General features: G+C 37.9%; 1 protein-coding gene and 1 long non-coding RNA gene across 2 annotated transcripts; both read right to left on the bottom strand.

Annotated features, from left to right (window-relative positions):
- Positions 1-2,983: 2,983 nt before the first annotated feature.
- LOC118486217 lies at positions 2,984-6,243 on the bottom strand. The gene is made up of 2 exons (XM_035982543.1): positions 3,149-6,243; positions 2,984-3,038 (listed from the first exon to the last, which is right to left on the bottom strand). Exons 1-2 carry the CDS (start codon positions 6,241-6,243, stop codon positions 2,984-2,986), a joined length of 3,150 nt encoding a protein of 1,049 aa, XP_035838436.1.
- A 43-nt stretch (positions 6,244-6,286) lies between these two features.
- Positions 6,287-7,557, bottom strand: LOC110906719. Its single transcript, XR_002573877.2, has 3 exons — positions 7,169-7,557; positions 7,025-7,075; positions 6,287-6,378 (listed from the first exon to the last, which is right to left on the bottom strand). It is a non-coding gene; the product is annotated as an uncharacterized LOC110906719 (long non-coding RNA).
- Between the last annotated feature and the right edge of the window lie 15,939 nt (positions 7,558-23,496).

Below are 23,496 nucleotides of genomic sequence, written 5' to 3'. Positions count from 1 at the left end.
TGAACATTTTTAAGGAAAGAATACACAGGTACAAGTTGCGACCATATTTTCTCAAGGCGAGGACTCAAAGCCGCAAACCCGGTGCGTCCTAAGCGAGTTGGGTTTTTGTTTGCCTTCGCACTTGCTCTTGCTTTTCGACTTTTTTTCTTCACATTAATAAACAAATTGTTATTATGTTATAGTTACATATATATAACACTAGTTATAAATCATAATATTATATGTAACTCACATATACCTCAAATTCCTTCCCACTCCTTTGGGTGACGAATTCCTTCCAATGCTCTGAATCGAGATTCTTATACGTCTCAAAAGGAGTTAAGCCTTTCCTTACGAATTCTGTTGTAAGGTAACTCCGCCAATTTGTATGACGTTTTTTAGCATTTTTTAGTATGAATTTTTTAGGAGCTTCGCTACCAATATGCCATTGTCTCTGCATATTTATAAAACAAAAGATTAACAATTATAATTCATATATCTAACAAAATATAAATTTATATACCTTGATATCTAGCCAAAGTTCTTCCCATTTTTCCTTTCCAAATTTACCAGACGGGATGTGATAAGAAAATTCAGCTTTCAATTTCACTCCTAACCATGAAGTGAAGTCATTGGCATTTCTGCCAATTGGTTGCATTAGCTGATTGAGTTCAATTGTGAACTCACAATCCTTCTTGGAAAATGTGGCTGCCCCACGTTTCCCACCCTTCCCACGATTTGACATCTTTGATAAATTATACAACAAAAAAGAAATTAACAAACTCATTAGTATTTTAACAACCTAAGGGATAAAGAAATTATAAATTGTTTTGTTAATGAAAAGGTTAATATGTAAAACAAATGAGTGAGACGAATCTACTTGTAAATAGAACTTGTTTTGTTGTACATATAGCAATGCCAGGTGTACGCGATATTAGCGCCTCGTGCCTTTGCCTTTAGAACCTAAAGGCATCGGTCTCATACTTTTTTGACAAATAGACTTACAAAACAGTACACAAATAGTAATCTATAAACAGCTGTATCATAGAACGTACAAGGCCGCAAGAATGAAGTGTTCAAGTTCAAAGGGAGATGTATCAAACATATCTAGAAAAGGGCAGATACAAACTCATCATATATCAAAGATGGCAGCCTACCTTAAATGCCCAAAAAAATATATAACCTATCAAATATGCAACTTACAGAAGGGTTCAGTTGGTCAAATGTGAATTTATTATAATATGTCATATTTAACACCTCATCTATCTATCTGGAGAGTTAAAGTCCAACAAAATATATTATTAATCACAGTGGACAAGGAGAACCCAAATACACAATCGACAAATTCACATTAACATACATGGAATCAAGGGACCACAAGATACTCTTAAACCCCACAAAATCCAACATAAAGACACCACACGTGGAATCACATTCAACAAAATCTAACATATATTCAACTTTAACTACTTCTCAAAGAATATGAACATAAACATGTATATTCAAAAATAGTGAATTTTAACTAAAAGCTTGCAAAAAAAATTGAAGATTTAAGCAAAAAAAAAAAAACAAGGGTTCTTACTGAAAAAAGGGGAAGACGTAATCTGTAGAAACTGCGCGATGGAGATGAATGACCAGAAAGATGATGGAGGTTTTGTCGATGGAGGTTTATTTCATGGGTTTGATGGAGGTTTCCAAGGGGTGGGGCGGGCTGGATTTTATGATTAGGCGGGCTGGGTTTTGCTAAAATTTCGATTTTGGCGGGCACTAATTTTACTAAAATTTCGATTTTAAGAAGAGAATACAAAGATAAACAACAACATTTAAAAGCTCCCTTAGATTTGTCTGGAACTTCTTTGAAGAAGAAGAAGAGTAAATATTAAGTGAAGGAAATTAGAAAAGAGGTTATAGTTGGGGTGGTTTTCCATATTCCCAAAGCTATGTGTAGGGTGGCTTCATGTTCCCAAAGCTCTGTAGGATGGCTTGAAAAAAAAAAATGAATTAGTCTATTTAGTTGGATAATACATAGACACAACAAAAGTTATTATGCCGTTCAAAAAAAAAAAAAAAAAAAACAAAGGATAGCTTGAAAATAACTTGGTATTTTCATGAAATATATTATGAGAATACAATAATTTTATATGAGAATTATAGTAAAAGTAAAATTTTAAAAGTGTAATTTCAAAAAAAAATTTAATGTCGGATGAATGAACTATTGGGAAAGTATAAAAAAATTAAGTAAAATTTTATTGTGAGGTTTTAATTTAAAGACACATGTGTGGATAGGGGTGTGAACTTTTGATACGGCCTGAAAACAAGACACGAACCTAACACGAAATTCGTGGATTTAGGTTTAGTCTAAACGGGTTCGGGTCAGTTTCAGGTTGAACCCGCGAATCTGTTTAGCTAAACGGGTCAGGTTCGAGTCAACCCGGCCGAGTTAACGGGTTGACCCGTTTAACCCATTTATATTATATTTTATTGTTTATAGTATTTTTATGTTATAAATCAATTTGGGTGTGTATTTTATGCATAATTATAACTTAAAAATAGAGATTGACATAATGTTTTATAATTAAATGCAATTTTATATGTATATATTTGTGTTTTTTAAAGTAAAATTTTAATTTTAACATATTAATTTGCGAAAAGAAAGTTTAAAATTCAAAATTCGGGTTGAACGGGTCCGGTTCGGGTCAACCCGCTAATATTCGGGTTATGGTCGAGTTCATATGTATGGCAAGATAGTTAAAACATAGTTATAAAAGTAACGATCTTTGCAGCGACACTGTTCAACCGAATAAAAAGTAGACATAACAACGTTGAACCAGGCATGCGCATTGCGGCTTGTTAAATCGCAAAAATTAGACTAAAACTTAAAATAAAGAAAAAAAACAACTAAGTCGATTTAGGACTCGTGCTTTACAACGGGATCGTCAAACAACAAAAATAAAAATATTGATCAAAGAAATGTCACTAAACGAAAAATTCCTAGAAAAATTGACTATTCTATCCCGTATACTCGAGCCACGTCCACTTCCACGTCTTGATTCAAAATCCTACAATTATTTAAAAAATAGAGTTAACGACTACAAATTAAAGTTATCATAGAAATAATATATACATATCAAACCTTAATCATTGAGTTTAACTTGGTGGGTCAACATACATCCCATCGGTGTGGTCGGATCGTGAGTAGGTGGCGCCCCTAATTGGCTCAACTAACGGTTGAATACCAACAGAAAATGGCGGTAGGTCGTCAAAATGGTCGTATTCTTCCTCGTCGACGACATTATCAACACCAAGGATACGTCGTTTGCCTTGTAATACGATGTGGTATCTTCGTTTACTCGGGTCATTTACATAGAACACTTGTGTGCAATGTGAAGCGAGAATAAATGGTTCAGATGGATAGCCATTTGTTGCAAGGTCAACAAGTGTAAAGCCATATTTGTCAACTTGAACACCTGTACTGTTGTTCACCCACTTGCATTTGAACACAGGAATAGTGTAAATGCTGTATTTTAGCTCCCAAATTTCTTGGATGACACCGTAATAAGACTCTTTGGCGATTTCTAACCTTACATTAGGATTCGTCCTATCGTATCTACTGGTTGATGCTATTACTGTAACCCCGCTGTTCTGCATTGTACTTTTCCCGTCTTGATCTTTTGTGTAAAACGTATACCCATTGATGTCATACCCTTGGTAAGATTTTACTCTATAGTCCGGACCTTGCCCCAATTGTTCCACAAGTGTTTCAACAATTGATTGACCATCAGTTACCTTTTTTTTCATCCATGAAGAAAACTCTTTGTTATGCTTAATTTCATGCCACATTTTGCTCTTGTGTGGGTAGGTTGATTGTATTAACTTCAAGTGTTCATTAACATACGGAGCAAGACAAGTCATATGATTTAAGACAGAAAAATGTGCAAGTTCTAAATCTTCCTTACTTGGGTTCAATATTTTCATACCCACGCCTCCTACCCCTTGTAGTTTACCGGAGTGACGAGATTGTGGGTGACCAATACTTTTGACACCTTCCAAATAACTTGTACAAAATTCAATCACCTCCTCGTAAGCATATCCTGTAACAATACTTCCATCAGGCCGATTATAATTTCTTACAAAAGATTTTAAGACACCCATATATCTTTCAAAAGGGTACATATAACGCAAAAATACAGGACCACAAGCCTTGATTTCTCCAACGATGTGAATCACCAGGTGAACCATAACATCAAAAAAGGACGGCGGGAAGTACATCTCTAGCTCACATAGTGTGATGGTAATTTCTTTTTGCCATACATCTAGTTCCTCGGGATCAATAACTTTTGAGTGAATCATGTTAAAAAACAAACAAAGTTTTGTGATTGTGTGTCGTGTGCTCTCTGGTAACAATCCACGGATAGCAATAGGAATCATATGTGTCATCAAAACATGACAATCATGAGACTTCATACCAATTAGTTTACGGTCTTTCAACGACACCAACCTTTTAATGTTTGCAGAATAGCAAGATGGAACTTTAATATCATGTAAACAATTACAAAACTTTGTTTTCTCTGCCTTTGACATTGTATAACACGCAGGTGGCAGATAAATACGATTACCTTTTTCTTGGGGGGCAAGCTCTTTACGTATACCCATTTCTTCCATGTCTTTACGAGCATTGATACCATCTTTAGTTTTTCCAGGAATGTCTAATAATAAGCCGATCAGGCTATCACATACATTCTTTTCAATATGCATAACATCTAGACAATGTCTAACTTGTAAATGCCTCCAATATGGTAAGTCCCAAAAGATTGACCTTTTTTTCCAAATGCCATCTTTATCAACACGAGTTCTTTTTCCCAAAACAGTATCTAGATTTTTAACTCGTGAAAATGCATCAAAACTCTTCGGTGCTTTTCCAGTCTCGGTATTTCCATTAAAGTTCGTCATGTTATTCCGATAACTATGACCCTGCGGAAGGAATCTTCGGTGTCCCATGTATACCATCTTTCTGCAGTTGTTTAAATACACCGAACTTGTATCGGCTTCACAAACTGGACAAGCTTTTTTACCTTTGGTAGTGTATCCGGACAAATTACCATACGCTGGGAAATCATTTATGGTGCAAAAAATCATGGCACTCAATCTAAAATATTCCTTCTTATAAGCATCATACACATTTTCACCAGTATTCCATAGAAGATTTAGATCATCGATCAAAGGGGACAGATAAACATCAATCTTATTACCAGGTTGTTTCGGACCCGGAATCAACAACGACATCATTATGTATTTTCGTTTCATGCATAGCCATGGTGGAAGATTATAAATGCAAAGAAGAACCGGCCACGTACTGTGACGACTGCTAGCATTTCTGAAAGGATTGATTCCATCAGAACTAAGCCCAAACCTTATGTTTCTAACCTCATTACTAAATTCTGGATATTTCCTATCAAAATTCTTCCATTGAAGTGAATCTGCCACATGTCTTAATTTCCCATCATTTATACGCTCGTCTGAATGCCATCGTAATAATTTTGCTTCTTTCTCGTTTGAAAATAATCGTTTTAGTCTCGGTAGAATTGGAAAATACCATATTAATTTAGCTGGTGGTCCATTTTTTGTCACATCGTTATCGTATTCACCAGTTTTACTTTTTCGCTTGTACCTAGATTCACCACACATAACACATTTATGACTGTTCTTGTACTCATTTCTATACAAGATGCAATCATTCGGACATGCATGTATTCTTTCAACTTCCAATCCCATTGGATTCATCATTTTTTTTGCTTGGTAAAACGAAATTGGTAACTCATTATCTTTTGGAAGAATGTCTTGCAAAACAACTAATAGATCTGTGAAACTTGTATCACTCCATCTATTTTTTGCCTTCAAGTTAAACAACTTTAACACAGCTTCAAGTTTTGAAATATTAGAATCGCTATATAATGGTTTATCTGCATCTTCAAGTAATTGTTGTAATTTTCCTTTATCGCCGATATCATTCTCTAAATCATTAAACATGTCATCTAAATTGTTATCATTTGAAATGTCCTCATTTAAATCGTCATCATTTAAATTGTCCTCGTATTGGAAATTTTCATATTCCTCATTGTCTAAATTAACCGATGTCGTGGCACCATCAACCCGTGATTCCCCATGCTTTGACCAACAAGTGTAACTAGGCATAAAACCATTTGCAAGCAAATGATATTCTATATCTCTAATATTTTCGGTTTTTTGAAAGGTTTTACAAATCATACAAGGACACCAAATCCATTTAGAGCCAACATTTCTTCGATGAGCTTCAGCAACCCTAAGAAAAGTAAAAACGCCTTGCGTATATATTTCAGAAGGACGCCCACTTTTGTACATCCAATATTCTCTATCTTCCATCTGAAAATTAAAATAATCAAATAAGTGATATCCAGTTTATGTACAAGTTGTTAATAGGTACTCTAAGGCGGTGGATCCTAACCCACTTTTTGAATATTCTATCTCATATGTATACATTTTAACGAGTTAACTATTTAAGAAAAAAATCGGCAGCGTTTCCCCTTAACTCCCCAAGTATGCAGTTAAACCGCAAACCCGAAGGAGTAGGGGAAACAACTGTCGATTCTTTCCTTAAATAGTCAACACGTTAAATGTACACATGTCCTAATGAGATAGAATATTCAAAAAGCAGTCCCAACGGGGACAATCCAAAATTTATCTCTATTAGATAAATTTTGGACGGGTATACTCTACAAGGTTATCTTCAAATGCATAGGTATTCATATATGCACACACACTCGCACAAAAATATCCAACATACTAGGGGTCTTCACGGTCCGGTTTTGACGGTTTTTAGGTCAAATCGTGAGCGAAACCGTTAGTAACGGTTTATGAAAATCAAAATCCAAACTGTTGAAATTTAAAACCAGACCGCTACTTACGGTTTGGGTGGTTTCACGGTTTTAAACCAAATCATGAACACCCGTAATACATGCATATAAATAATCTTATAAAAATAGAATACATGAATATAACTTTTTTTTACCTTTACTTCTTTGAATGATGAACAAAAAAGGTCAGAATAATTCAGTTATATCTACAAATAACAAAAATATAACCAATTAATATATTATAAATCAACAATATATATACATGTATAGATATGAATAATAAATATATGTAACTATACCTTGATATTGATGGAGGATTGAACAGAGAAAAAGAAAATGATGAGAGGAAGAAATTAGGGCACCTGATTTTGATATTTTGTTTGAAAGTGGGAGGTGGAGAGTAAGATTCGTAGGTAGTTTGTTGTAAATTCGCCTAAAGTAAACAATAAAAAATGATAAAACGTTTTTTGGGCGATTTTACACATATTCTAGGCGGTTTTGTAGTGTTAACCGCCCAAAAATGATTCAATAAACAATCAAAAATAATAAAAAAGGTTTTTTGGGCGCTTTTACATATAATCTGGGCGGTTTTATAGTAAAAAAAATATATAATAAAGATTCTGGGCGGTTTTATAAAATGAACCACCCAAAATACATTCACAAAACGCCTAAAAAAACTAATTTTCTACTAGTGTTTATTTCATCAACACTGACTAAAAAAGTCGACGTATGTGAATAATCAGAGCCGGCCCTGAAGGAGGGCGGGGAGGACAACCGAACAGGGCCCGTGATTTCGTAGGGCACGCAATTTTTAAAAAAAGTCCGATATTATATATGTAAAAAAAAATTTAATAGGGTATAACCAAAAAAATATTAACATAGGCCCACTTAAAAAAATCATATTGTTTAAACTATTTAGCCCATTAGGTTAATGAGCCCAATACCCAAATATTTTCTAAACACTAATAAAAAAAAAGAATTTTGGGCGGCCCTAAGGGCACGTTTTTTCGAGCTCGAATAATCACTTTGATCTCATATATCATCTACAAAACGCGCGTTTAATTCACAAAGTTTAATACATACGCTAAAAGACTTTTGTAGTTCTTGATATATTCACGTGTATGACTATTTACTGCATAAAGTTTATACACATAACAAACTAATACATAACACATTTAAACATATACAAAGAATCATTATGCAATTATGTATTTTATCATTAAAAATTATTTAAAACATATCATAGGTCATCAGAATCACAAGATGAGTCTGTAATTATAGTAACTTAATACGTGTGAATAGTGTTGTGCAAGCTCACATATTGTTTGAAAAAGAAAAATATATATTTTATTTTTAATATATCACCTGTTGTTTTGTGCGTATATTCTTTGGAAAAAGAAAAAAAAAAAATACATTTTCTGCGTGGTGGTCTCGAGACGTTTTAAAGGCTATCACGCAACTCTGGTCATTGCCATGTGCCGGTTTAGCCATGGAATGCGTTAAGTGGCCAAGATGATTGAAAGTGTTTATAGAAAATATCAGATGAAAACTTTGCGTTAGCAAAGTTTCCTTTAATGGAAAGTTCATAAAAAAAGTTAAAATTAAGGGTTGTGTGATGAGTTATTATGTTCTTTTATATACATAGCTCCGAAAGGGTGGGTTTACACGTGGAAAGCAGTTAGCCGTTCAAAAAAAAAAAAAAAAAAAAAAAAAAGAAGTGGAGGAATTATAAACATCATACTAAATGAGTTAATGTTGCAAAGATTTTTTAATTATAGACTTACTTGTGTAAACTTATCCATTTTTTTGAACGGCCAACGAATCATTCAATTTACTGACAAAATTCACCACATTGTTATATACTCGCCTCTGAACCAGAGTAATTGTATTTTATGGTTAGCCTTTCTGACCCTCTATAATTTACTTCATTGGATGACTTTAAAAGATCGAAATATTTATCTTTTGCTAATCATTCCTAGAAAAGAGAGGCTCATGCAACATATATACGTGTTTCTTAAGTTGTTAATAGACGAGTTGAAGACGTTATATGAGTATGGACTTTTTACATATGATTGTTACTGGTGGAATAATTTCACGATGAAGAACTTACACGTACGAGATTTTTTGTAACACCATGATGAACATGTCTCGAACGAAATACAACGCAAAGGGTATTGCTCACAATCAGATATACACTTAACAACCGCTAAAAGCAATTTAGTAAAACCATAAGTGTTGCATACATTAAGCAAGTGTAGGGTGACTGTAAGTTTTGCATTTATATATAGTTGAAGTACTTAGTTTAATTACAATGTTGCTCTGGGTTGCAACTCGATCATGTGCATAAATTAGGGTAATTATATAGTTTGATTGACATTATTAGTTTTTTTTTTTTTTTGGATTGACATTATATTTATATAGTTTGATTGACATTATTAGTGACATCGAAATCTTTTAAAACATGTAATGGAAATGTTTGAATGCAAGTCGTTATGTCACCATCGAAATATATATAACTGAATAAGTTCTCTTCGATTTTGTTTAAGCTGGATTAAATCTGATTATCTAAGTCACGAGACATATTGTCATGAGAATTTATTTTTAATTATTTTAGTTTTGTAGTTTATTTTTAACCTCCATAATTCGCAGTTTAATTTTTATTTCTAGAATTCAAAATTTATATTTTAGGTACTTAAAACTATTATATTTTTTAATATAAAAACAAAAGGCAAATAAATAATCCAATCTGGCTATTTTTTGGACAATAATAATCCAAACTGAGTTTAGTCCTGCTAGTGGTCCAATCTTTTTCATTTTGTTTGTATAATGGTCCGTCATTAAAAATAACTTAACGGAGTTAAGTTTTTATCAGAATTACAAACCGATGTATTAGGACTTTTGATCAAAACAAGGATACGAGTCAACTGATGTAAAACTTACCTCAAAACGGTGATGCAAACGGCTTGATTTTTGTTAATTGGAATTTAAACACCCGAATTGAAGCACTGTTTTCGCTGTTTGAAGCACTGTTTCGAGGTAAATCTTACATCGATCGACTCGTATCGTCGTTCTGATCAAAAGACATAAAACATTGGTTTGTAACTCGAAAAAAAAAAACTTAACTCCGTTAAGTCATTTTTAACGGCAAACCATTGTACAATGGAAATCCCGATATATGATCCTTTGATAATCTGTCTAGAAAAGTATGAGCCTAGGATGCTCTCAAATTTATCGAAACTTTGTAGTTAATTATCTTGTCGTTCACCTTACAAAAGTTTAACCTTGGTCAAAGGCCCTTCTTCTAGCTTCCAATTCCATAATCAAATCACCATTGACTTAATCAAATTTTGGAATTCATTATGAACCACCACTTTTTTTTTTTAAATGCTTACCAATTCGAAGATGATGTGGATTCTCATGATTACCACCCACCAGGTGTTGCATCCATCACCATTGACACCACACGCTAGTGCTCATTCCATCCCGTAATAAGCAATTGCACGTGACGCCTTTAACAAAAACATGCTTCTTTCATGATTACCTCCTAAAATACATCAGCCTTCATCAGTTGATCAATCAAACAAACATACATACAATATGGTCATATTCTTAAAGGTTTTAAAGTTTATATTGTGTGTATTTTGACTTTTGAGTGTTCAAAAATAACAAATTTGAATTCCATTTTGAAACTAAATTCGGATGAAGGTTTGAATTCCACATGGCAATATTGTGCGTATTTTGAGTAGTCCGGAAACATTCGTGTCAAGACATCATCGTAAATTTTGAAGGATTGAGATTCAAAATAAACTAAATTTACCTGCTAGAGTTCTTATGTAAGCCTAAACTCTCACATTTTATTTTAGACAATCTCATGTGTTTTGTCATGGCTACTTGAGAGATATTAAGCCAAAAGCAGTGCTCTATCTCATATATTACAATCGCGTTTTAGATGCATTTGTTTCAGATGAGGGGACAACCTCATTAGTAGGGATGGCAATCAAACCCGAACCCGATGGGTAAACCCGAAACCCGACACATTTGGGATGGGTTTGGGGTTGGTTAATCGGGTTTGGGACGGGTTTGGGATGGGTTTGGGAATAGTTTTTATTTTTTTCGCGGGTTTGGGACGGGTTTGGGATTTAGTGATATACCCATTTACCCGACCCAATTACCCGATAAAGTGTACCCGTTTACCCGATTGTATACCCGATATAATTTCTTTATATTATTAATATGTATATATACGATGCATCCATTTTTTACACATATAGGTATTCTATTCCGTATAAATTGTAGTTATTTGATATATATTTTTATAATAACAATACAAAATGTAACCGGTTAGTAGTTACCCGATAGATACCCAATAAGTTTTGAGATAAGTATACCCAACGAGTAATCTTTTTAAATTAACGGGTTTACCCGAAACCCGTGGGTATACCCGATACCCGATGGGTATTTATCCGCTAGAAACCCGACGGGTTTTGGGACGGGTTTGGGACAAGCTTATCTAATCGGGTTTGGGTTTGGGATTAGCTAAACCCGTCCCAAACCCGACCCATTGCCATCCCTACTCATTAGGGGCGGATCCAAGGTTGTTTTGGGGGGTTTTTGGGAATCCTTTTTGAAAGAATAGGTTCCTTGCCTTCTCTATTGATAATCATCACTATAAATAATACAGTGGGTTTCACTATTTTTGGAACAAATAATTACAGATTGATACATATAATCGGTGCTTAATATATATCCTATTATACCCCCGCAGTCGAAGCGGGAGGAGAACGTATGCTGAGACTGGATCTGAAATCCTCAAATAGGATGCGAGGTAACCCTTTTGTAAAGATGTCCACTATTTGGTAGCGAGATGGAACATGAAGAACACGTACTTGACCCCGCTGAACTTGTTCACGAACAAAGTGTATATCTAGTTCTATATGTTTGGTTCGCTGGTGTTGAACCGGGTTACCTGACAGATATATGGCACTAACATTGTCACAGTACACGAGTGCAGCCCGGGACAACGGCAACTGAAGTTCAAGCAGTAAGTTTCATAGCCAGCAAATTTCGGCGACTACATTTGCCACGCCACGATATTCAGCCTCCGCACTTGAGTGAGAGATGGTGGACTGTCGTTTGGAAGACCAAGAGATAAGGTTGTCGCCGAAATAAATGCAGTAGCCGTTGGTTGAACGACGTGTGTCGGGACAGCCGGCCCAATCGGCGTCTGTATAGGAAACCAAAGATGGGACGAACCTGTGAGCATCAAGCCGAGAGTTGCAGACCCCTTTACATTAGGGGTGTTCAAAACCGGATATCCGAAAATTCGGATATCCGAATTTCGGATATCCGAAATTTTCGGATACTAGATTTCACTATCCGAATCCGTATCCGAAATTTCGGATATCCGAAATTCGGATATCCGAAATTTCGGATACGGATTCGGATAGTGAATCGGATATCCGAAAATTCAACTTTTTATTTAATTTTTATCTTTTTAATATTTTTTTTCATATTCGGAAACGGATATTCTGGATATTTTCGGATATCCGAATATAAATTTTCGGATATTTCGGATATTTTTCGGATACTTCGGATATTTTTCGGATATTTCGGATATATTTCGGATATTTTCGGATATTTTTCGGATATTTCGGATATTTTCGGATACTTCGGATATTCGGATATCCGAAAAAAAATGAAAATTAAAATTTTCGGATATTTCGGATATCCGAAATATCCGAAAATTTTGAAAATCACTATCCGAATCTGAATCCGAAAAATTCGGATATCCGAATTTCGGATATCCGAAATTTCGGATATCCGATTTTTCGGATATTTCGGATTCGGATATCGGATATTTCGGATCGGATTTTCGGATACGGATACTTTTGAACACCCCTACTTTACATACCTGATGATCCTTTTGAGAGCATTCCAGTGGTCAATACGAGGAGCATGCATGTGCATGCAAATCTGTTGTACTGCGTAAGTAATATCCGGACGGGTGAATGTGAGATATTGAAGAGCCCCAGCAAGACTGCAATAGAGTGTCATGAAATGGTTCGCTGGATGTAGCACTAAGCTTCGAATTTGTGTCAACTGGCGTGGCTACCGGGTTACAGGATTGCATCCCGGCTCGAGCAATGATGTCAGCAGCATACGATTGTTGCGAAAGGAACATAGAGTCGGCAGTTCTGGAAACAGAGATCCCCAAAAAATAGCTGAGAGCGCCCAAATCTTTCATTGCAAATTCATGGGCAAGACTGGACATTAAACGTTGGCGAAGAAGGTCGGATGATGTGACCAAGAGAATGTCGTCAACGTAAAGAAGCATGAAGGCTGTGTCACTGCCGTGATGAAAAGTGAAGAGAGAAGCATCGCATCTACTATGTTTAAAACCCAAAGTGAGGACATAGTCTGTGAATCTTTAGTACCAGGCCCGTGGAGCCTGCTTGAGCCCATAGAGAGATTTCTTGAGACGACACACGTGATCCGGAAACTATTTATGTCTAAAACCCATAGGCTGGTACATGTAAACCGTCTCATTTAAATTCCCATGTAGAAAGGCATTAGTAACGTCTAACTGATGAACCGATCACCGTTTGGATAAAGCAATGGACAAAACGGTACGAATTGTCGCTGGTTTCACAACTGGACTGAACGTTTCCCCACAGTCTATACCAACCTGTTGTGACCTACCGTCGCATACCAAGCGAGCTTTGTATCTTTCCAATGACCCGCACGATTTAAATTTATGCTTGAATAGCCACATACACCTGATAATATTCATATATGATGAACGAGGTACTAACTCCCAAGTTCCGTTTCTAATTAGTGCGTTGTACTCCGTAGTCATGGCGGAGTACCATTCCGGTATATTAAGGGCATCAGTGGGGTTTTTGGGAATAGGTTGGATGGTATGGGACGTGGCGGCAGTGTGTAAGTTGAGTGGATGTTTAGGTTTAAAGATTCCGCTCATAGAGCGGGTATGAATGGTGCGTTGCGGCTGAGCAGTGGGGGGTTGGGTCGTTGTGGTTGGGGCAGGTATCGGAGGAGACTGATGTGGACCATGTAAAGTGGTTGGAGTGTGAGTGGAATGGGTACGGGTAATGGGTGGGGTTGGGCTTTGGGGTAGGCCGGTAGTGGTCGGGGTTAGGCTGTGGGGAGGATGGTGTGGGCCAAGTGTAGAGGTAAGTGGGCCGATGGGGGGTAAAGTATTTTGGTTTGGGAGAGGATGAGGGGTAGTGGACTGTTGAGCAGTGGGAGTGGTGGGGTGTTGGAGTGAGCCGAGGTTGGTGTGGGGAAGGTTGGGTTGGGCCGAAGTGGAGGAAAGGTTTGGCTGGGCCGAAATTATGTGTGGGCATAGATGGAATGGGAAAGAGGCAGATAGAAACCGTATGATGGTGTAGGGCCGATTTGTTGACTAAACGGAAATGTTGTTTCATCAAAGGCTACATGACGCGAAAGAAAGATTTGTTTGGTTTGTAGATCGAGACAACGATACCCGCGGTGAATGGCGGGATATCCTAGGAACACGCATGGTTGTGAGCGATATTGTAGTTTTTGTATGGAAGTTGATGGGGTAAGAGGGTAACAAAGGCACCCAAAGACCCGAAGGTGCTCGAATGTGGGTGTAATTTGATATAATATTTCAGTTGGTGACGCGGATTTGGTGTGTGAGTTAGGTAGGATGTTGAGAAGGTAGGTGGCGGTTTCGAGGGCAAAATGCCATAAGTGGGTTGGTAGAGAAGCATGGGCAAGTAAGGTACGAACCATGTTATTTATTGTGCGGATTTTTCTTTCGGCTTTACCGTTTTGGGAGGACGTGTAGGGACAGGAGAGGCGGTAGAGGATGCCATTGGTGGTGAAAATTTTTTGAAAGGAGGAGTTAACATATTCACGTCCATTGTCGCATTGAAATGTTTTAATGGTTCGTTCAAATTGGGTTTTGATGGTAGACGCAAATTGTTGAAAAGATGGGAAAACTTTGGATTTATTTTCAATTGGGTAAGTCCACAAAAAATTAGAATAGTCGTCTAAAAATAACACATAATATTTGTGACCACCTGAACTAATAATAGGCGAAGTCCACACGTCACTATGAATAATATCAAATGGTTGGATAGTATAATTATTTGAAGCAAAAAATGGTAACCGAATACTTTTACCAAAAACACAAGACTGGCATACATTATTATTAAGTTTATCAAAAACAATGGAAGTAGAAGTTTTTAATGATTGCAAAGAAGAACATCCAGGATGGCCTAGACGGTGATGCCAGAGTTGTGCGGAAATAGCAGCAAGAGCAGTAGGCTGAGATGTGGATGACCCGAGCACCAAAGGGTAAAGATCACCGCTGCTGTTGCATCTGAGGAGCGGCCTCTTGGTCTTGTAATCCTTCACAAGAAAACCAAATGGGTCAAATTCCACATAAACAGAATTATCCGTGGTAAAGCGACGCACAGATATTAGGTTTTTGACAATTTTAGGTGAATATAGCACGTTTTTAAGGATAAAGGGTGGGAAGGGTTTGGGAAGGTATTTTGTGCCCTGTCCTAATACCGGAATGGTGTCGCCATTACCTATAATAATTTTTGACACATGAACGAATTAGAAAAAGAATGGTAGTTACCTGATTCATGAGATGCGTTAGACGTCGCTCCAGTGTCCATATACTGAGTGGGGTCAGGCTGCTGCAAAGACATAGTGTACATGGCTTGCTCTATGTCCGTTGGACTGTAGGCAGTGTGAGCTTGAGATGGACGTGGGCCAAGAATGCCTGTGCCTTGGGCTGGACTATTGTTGGGCCGATTTGTAGTGGGATACGGGCATGGTGGTATGGGCCAGTAGGCTGGTGGAGATGGGCCGAATGATGAGTATGGGCCATAGGGTGGATGAACCCAAGGGTTGTAAACCTGATTTTGCCAGTAGTTAGTTAAGCGGCCCCTGCCATAAGCGCCGCTTTACGGCTTTCAACTTGAATGATTTTGGAACGAGCAGTGTAGAAAGACGGCAATGGGTCCTGTTGTTGTAAGATGGTGGCGATGCTATCATATTCTTCATTCAAACCCGCGATTAACTGAAGCACAAGGCGGTCACTGTCCACAGGAGCATTAACGTTGGCAAGCTAACCGGCCAAGATTTTGAGTTCTTGGCAGTAGGCGGACACGTTCGGGAAGCCGTCAAGTCTGGTGTTGGAAAATTTGTGCATGAGATGAATAGCACGAGCACTTTTGTTGTCATGAAAAAGGTTTTCGATGGCAACCCAGGCGTCGTATGCAGTGGCCGTTTTGTTAATAATGGTGTGTAAAAGATCGTTTGAGATTGTGCTGTATATCCATTGTAGAACAATGGCATCCAGCCGCTCCCAATCGTCCGATTGTTTGGTGGTTTCGGTGGAAGGAGAACTGGTTTCCGGTTTGCTTTTGATATGGTCATAGACAAGACATGCTTTACAGTGAAGCTAGAAGAGAGTTGCCCAAGAATTGTATTGGCCGGACTCGATCTCAAGGGTTATGGGAATAACAGTTTTGATGTTGGTAACAGTGGTGGCGGGGTGAATTTTGGATTCAATGGTGATTGGGGAGATGTTGTTTGAGCCGGTCATGGTGGCGGCAGAAGCAAAAAGAAGAGAAGGGCAGGGTGAGCCGAATAAGGGTTAGAAAAAAGGAGGAGAGGATCGATGAAGGGTGATACCATTAAAGAATAGGTTCCTTGCCTTCTCTATTGATAATCATCACTATAAATAATACAATGGGTTCCACTATTTTTGGAACAAATAATTACATATTGATACATATAATCGGTGCTTAATATATATCCTATTACTTTTGGTTTGGAAAAAATAGAAAAAATTAGTGGAAATCTTACATGATTTAGAAAAAAGTAGTGCGAATTAATGAGAATCTATCAAAAGGAACCCTATGCAAAAAAAAATTACTGGATTTGACGATCCGTCACTGAACCTCACCTCTGTTGGTTCAGGCCCCACAATACACACACTTAAACTCTCAAGTAGTAGTATGTATGTAATATATGAAGAGGAAACATAAATGCAAGGCAATGTGAAAGCTACTGTTACGATTAGAAAAGTGTTGTTTTGATACAATTATCACTATCCTATTTATACTAAACAACTAAAATCACATGCTAAAATAGATAGCAAAATATCACATGCTAACAAACTTCACAATTTCGTCCATGATCTTCACCAATTTACTCGGTCAACATCTTGACCAATTCACAAACCAAACTTGCTGCAAGAGGACTCCAATATTTTCACGTGACAACAAGTGCTAGAATGACCCTTTTACCCGTAACCAGTGACCCGAATTGAACCCGTGACCTGGATTCGTGTGACCCGTAAACAAAACCCGATTAACCTAACAACCTCCTAGTTTGTGGTTTGCTCGGTTTAGCCATACCAATCAATCACCACTCAGAATAGGGTAGGGGGTGTTTCCTAGCGACACGTATGCCACCTCACCCACCCCGCGTGCATAATGCAACCACACCCATCACTCTAAGTGATTTTCGGACCACCACCACCGCTTAACATATGTTATAAAACTCGCTTTGTTTTAGCTAGAAAGAGCGACGTGAGTTCATTCTTTGCGTTGAACCCGAGCCATACAGTCTCAGTCAATACTTGCAGATAAGAAAGTATGGGTTCGAGAGGCTATTGAATCTAATTCCAAATCGGCAATCTCACTTGCTATCACGACAAACGTATCCTCATAGGATTTACCGGCACACCACGTTACAAAAATTGGGTATTTTATCTTTGAATTTTTTTATTTGTGATGATAGCATTGCTGCAAAAATATCTCCTCTACAAGAAGTAGCATCGTTTTTAGATTTTGCATTCGCTAAAAAACAATATAACATAAGCAATGATCTATCTTTTTGTCACATAATAGAGTAGAGGTAATACATCACTTTTTGCAACAACATAAATTTTACGAAATAAAAAAATATGCTCAACAAAAAATAATAAAAAAAATCTTAATTTAGACAATTATAAGAAAAGTAAAGTATTACATAAATCAGGAATAAACGTGCAATAAACAAAATATACTGCAATAGGGTAGGGATCTTGTACATTAATCCAGAAGTGTGAGAAGTGTATTATAACACTATATATAACACTATATAACAGCATATAAACACCGTATAACATTATGTAACACCATATAACCAGTGGCGGACCCAGGATTTTTGGACAATGGGGTCCAGAATAAAAAACCCCAAAAAAACAAAGAAACAGGTATCGAACCCATGACCTTTTGTGTGTTAACAAGGGGTTTTACCACTGCACTAGGCTCACTTTCATTGTTATGGGGTCCAACTAAATTGTTTTACGGGGTCCATAGACAATTTTATATACCGTTTCTACTACTTTTTAAAAACAGATTGGGGTCCGGAGACCCCGTTCCTCGTAACGTAGGTCCGCCCCTGCATATAACACTATCTAACACTATATAACAATAGATAACACTATACATCTATCATAGACATGCTATCAGACAAAATATAGTGTTATATAGTGTTATATGGTGTTACATAGTGTTACCCGGTGTTTATATTGTTTTATATAGTGTTATATATATTGTTATAATACACTTCTCACACTTTTCACACTTATGGATTAATGTACAGGATCCTCTATCTACTGCAATATTCTGGACAAGTGAATTGAATCGAAACACTTTCAGGACGAATGCATTTGATATGAATTTTCAGCTTAAAAATACTTAAATTTGTTTTTATATATTAAGGCATCTACTATTCTCACACACTATTTTCTTATTTTCACATTCCTAGAAGTATACGGGTCGTATAACCTTATACGGCCCGTATAGAATACTGTTGCACAGAAATAAATGCAGTGGGATGTTTTTTTTCATACATGCGGGTCGTATAACACTATACGAGCCGTATACAATTGTATACGAGCAATATAATGTTATACGGCTTGAGGTGTATTTTTTTGTGAGGTCTGATCAGATTTTTGGGTTTTTAACATCTGTATACGGGCCGTATAATGTTATACGACCTGTATATAAGTTTTTTTTATAAAATCGAACAACCATTTAATAAGTTTTAGTAATTGTTTAGATAGCGTTTGTCGTATTATTTAGATATATCGGATTATGTTACGTGTTTGTAAAACGTCTATGTTACAATATTATTTGTCGTATTAATTTTATATATATCAGATAAGCAAAACATGTGCATATGATAAACAATACGATAACAATTATTTTATAAACAAGATAAAATGTAAACATAAGATAAATATTTACAATGTTTCAAAAATAAACAACAAAACTAAAAATACAACAAGCAGCTACGGTGGTGGTGGTGATGGTGTAGCGCCAGCTCGTGGAGGTGGAGGCGCGCAAGAATGCATAGCAATAATCGCCTCCACCATCCATTGTATGTCGCTCTGCATACGCGATACGTCCACCTGTATAGCAGCTACATCCGACTCGACCTGAGTTAGGATCTCCTCCACCCATGGTCTCACAATACGTCGATCGTACGGGCGATCAACCTGTACATCTTACACACGCAGCTGCGATCTGTCGACCGCAACATCAACTCCCCCCTCTACCTCCCATGCCCCGCCTCGCCTCCCTCTCCCTGGCCTCCCTCTCGCCCGTCACCCTCACCCTCACCTCCCTCGTCCTGTGGCCCGCCTACCTCTGCAGTGGCTGCCCTGGGTACCACTCTATACGACCGTCATCAAGTGACCGAATTACCCGGACCTTGTCCGGTGACACCTCGTAAGCAATCTTCATCGAGACTGCTATGGCCCTACTTACCGGATCAACCTGGTGTGTGATGGTCATATCCTAAGCCACCTGCAAGGACAAGCGGCGCGGCCAGTGCTTCGCCAGATGGGTGATGAAGCCGCCACAGCTAATATGGCTAGAAGTACACTTAAAAGCGTACTCGGCAAAGTATGTGGCCAACTTGTATGCCAAGTTCCCCCCTCGCCGGTAAGTAAGTCATGCAAGAAGAACATGTCATTTTGGGTGACTCACCCCCTGCTATCGCATCGACCCGCAATCGTCACAGCGACACACCGATGTAGGTATCGGTGTAAAGGGTTGTAAATGCGCGACACCCGCTCCTTCGGGGATCGTGAACGCGGTGTTGCGAACTTCCCGGTACCAATAATGCGCCACCAGGGCCACAACAGCGTCAGTGGACGTGGTGGTCGGCGCATCCAAAAATGCCTGGGATACTGACTACTTCTGTGAGTACAGACCCGAGGCAACAACAACCTGCGGGAGCGTCAACCGGCGAGACTCCCCGCAAAGAGTAAACGACACCGTGGTGGTATCCAAAAAATGTTGTAAACCCCTACCCCGGGAGTCCGTAAACGCAAACGTACATAAATACTCTAAAGTAATGTCACTATGGACCCGCTCTCGGGCGACCTTAAATAAGCGGGCCCACGCGGAGGTAGCTGGCATGAACTCCCGGACCCGACCCGACCCGACCGATCGATCCAATCCCGGTCAAAAAACCAATATCAACGGTCCGGGGCGCATCCAGCTCCATCTCCCGTAATCTACCCAAAAACCTGTGGGCATTCATACCTCGGGGGATCGCACAAACAAACTGCGTCGTCTCTGTAAAATCATCTATAACTCCTCCTCCTGACCTCGTCCCCATCCCCGTCCGCGTCCCCGACCTTGAGCTCGACGTGCTCCAGCAGCTGCTGATGACTCAGCCATATCGTCTGTAAACAATAACAATCACAGGTCGGTAAGGATTATACGAATAACGTTCACGCATTATACAAGGTGTATACGATCTGTACAAAACTCATATACGTTTCGTATACGCACATATTATATGTCTCGTATACGATCCGTGTTATACCTCTCGTATATGATCCGTACTAAGCTCGTATACGTTTCGTATACACACGTATTATATGTCCCGTATACGATCTGTACACAGCAAGTATACGTTTTGTATACGCACGTATTATACGTATCGTATACGCTAAAAACAATCAAGAAAAAAAGGAAAAAAACAAAACTGAAAATTCAAGATGTATACGATCGTATACCCTTTGACTATTCAAGCAATATACGACCGTATACACTTGAATTTTCAGTTTTTATTTCAAATTTAATCAAACAATCAATTTCGTTACGTTAATCTACACTATTCGATATGTTATACGATACCATAATCTAACAAGTTACGTAATTTGAAAGTCTATTCTACGAACGAGGCTTAGAGACGTGCCGTAATAGAAGAACGAGAAGAAAACGTCACGAACGCCGAAGAACGATATCCAAGAACGATCCAAGAGAAAACCGAGAGAATTTTAGTGAAATTTGAGGTCTTATGGTGGATATGTGGTCGTATAGCATATTATACGAACATTTTTTTATTGTATATGACCTGCATAATGTTATACGGGTCATATACAACCTTTATTATTTTTTTATTCGCTCGTATACTCAATATACGAGTATTGTTTATGTCTTGTATACGGGCCGTATAACGTTATACGACTCGTATACAATTAACCAATTTTTTTAATTAGTATATGTGGAATTGACGAAAACACAGTCGGTATGTGTTCAGAACAAGAAATAAGATCAAGCTTATTTTGCTTTTGGTTTATGTTTATCAACTGGTTGCCTTAACTTAAACTTTTCATCATTACAAATTGTCGGAACATGAAACAAGATAAAGCTTATTTTGCTTTTGCTTTATATTTATCAACTGGTCATTTGTTTCAGTCCTAACGAACTACTTTCTATTGCTTTTGCTTTATGTTTATCAACTGGTCACCTTAACTCAAACTTTTCATCATTACAAATTGTCACATATTCCAGTAGGGCGAGTTGTTACATAGACTTACATAATCATAAATTCATAATCACACCACCACCTCGTAAGTTAAAGAGATGGAGAGATAGATCATACAACAACGCCAAGGTTTTGATTTATGCACCCAACAAATCGTTATTGCAAATTGTCAAAACATTAAATAACATTTCAAATTCATAGCCAACCTAAATCAACAAATTCCGCCGTCTTGTATTTATCAACGATCTTCTGATATTGAATTATACGTTCCTTGTAAAAGTTTTCCCAGCTCACTGCTAATGTATGCCGTGTCGGTTGTCGCAAGTATATATGCTGACGGGGTAGGCATTGGATATTCCGCCTCTAACTTGACATGAATAAAATGGCTCTTGTTAACATGTATGAGCGTAACGGTTTGATGAGGAATACTCTGTTCGACTATTGTCAACATGGGAAAAAACATAGTACAACCGACATCACTTAATAAGTGACAAGTGACATTTCACCGGTTAGCTATCACAATTCCTGTGAAAGGCATTAGCAGCCACTTCTCACCCGGGCAAACTCTATACCGTTCCCATTAAAGGAGTTTTGAACTAACTGAAACTCAACTGAATTTATTGTATTCCACAGGTCTTGGTACCAGTTGCACTCACCTAGAAGCTCCTGTCGTAATAACAGCCACTCCGTCTCATGACGCGACAAGCCGACCGCTATAGCTCGAAACCCACAATTACCATCGACCCGAACATCTTGTATGTGACTTAGGTATGGATGGAAGCAAGGTGGAATGAACCGTTGGTAGTGCTTGAATAGGTTAATTGTACTGCATGCAGTAAAGGTAATGTTAGTGCCTCTTCTATTGATTTTGCCACCTTTTGCTTCAACTTCCTTTGCCTAGCGCCCTTTGCAATCTCGTCGATGAACGTCGGTGCTTCACGATGACCACTTTGTGACTCGACAAATGAGCTATGCTTAGCTTTGTTAACCCTTAGAAAGGGTTCATGGTTATGCTTAGCTTTGTCAACCCTTAGATTCCAAAACCGTGACCTCTTTCTGTATGTCCCGATTAGTTGGAACTCGCAACTGGTCCGTCTGACCGTGGCTGTTGGCTTGTTGTGGCCGACACAATCGCACGTAAGCCAAATTTTTAAAGGCTGGCCGCTTGGGGGTTTCTTGTAGATCGTGCATTTGGTGACTATGGCATACCCATTTTTGCGTCCGACTTCTCTACACCACTCCACCAATTCATCCATGCTATCAAATTTCTAACCAAACACTTATATGTGAGAATTAATGAATTTATTCGGGTCGTATAACGTTATACGGGTCGCATACAACATTATACTCAATATACGAGTACTGTTTATGTCTTGTACACAAGTCATATAACGTTATACGGGTCGTATACAACATTTATTATATTTTTATTCGCTCGTATACTCAATATACGAGCATTGTTTATGTCTTGTATACGGGCCGTATAACTGTATACGGTCCGTATACAAGTAACAATTTTTTAATTAGTATATGTGGAATTGACGAAATCGTTGTCGGTATGTGTCCCGAGATTAAGTTTACTTTGCTTTTGCTTCATGTTTATTAACTGGTCGTTTGTCTTTAACTGGTTGTTTGTTTGAAATCAAATATAGTAATATTAAACGTACGGCAAATAAAGAGAGAAATAAATGTTATACCTGATCGGTTTCAAACACACTAGGTTCCTGGTCACCGTTTGGACCCTCAGACGGTCCACCACTAGCGGGAGGAGATTGAAAACTAT

This window comes from Helianthus annuus, chromosome 2 (assembly GCF_002127325.2).
Source record: "Helianthus annuus cultivar XRQ/B chromosome 2, HanXRQr2.0-SUNRISE, whole genome shotgun sequence".
Taxonomy (NCBI): Eukaryota; Viridiplantae; Streptophyta; class Magnoliopsida; order Asterales; family Asteraceae; genus Helianthus; species Helianthus annuus.
The sequence above is the reverse complement of the archived record's forward strand: the minus strand, read 5'-3'. Positions and strand labels throughout refer to the sequence as shown.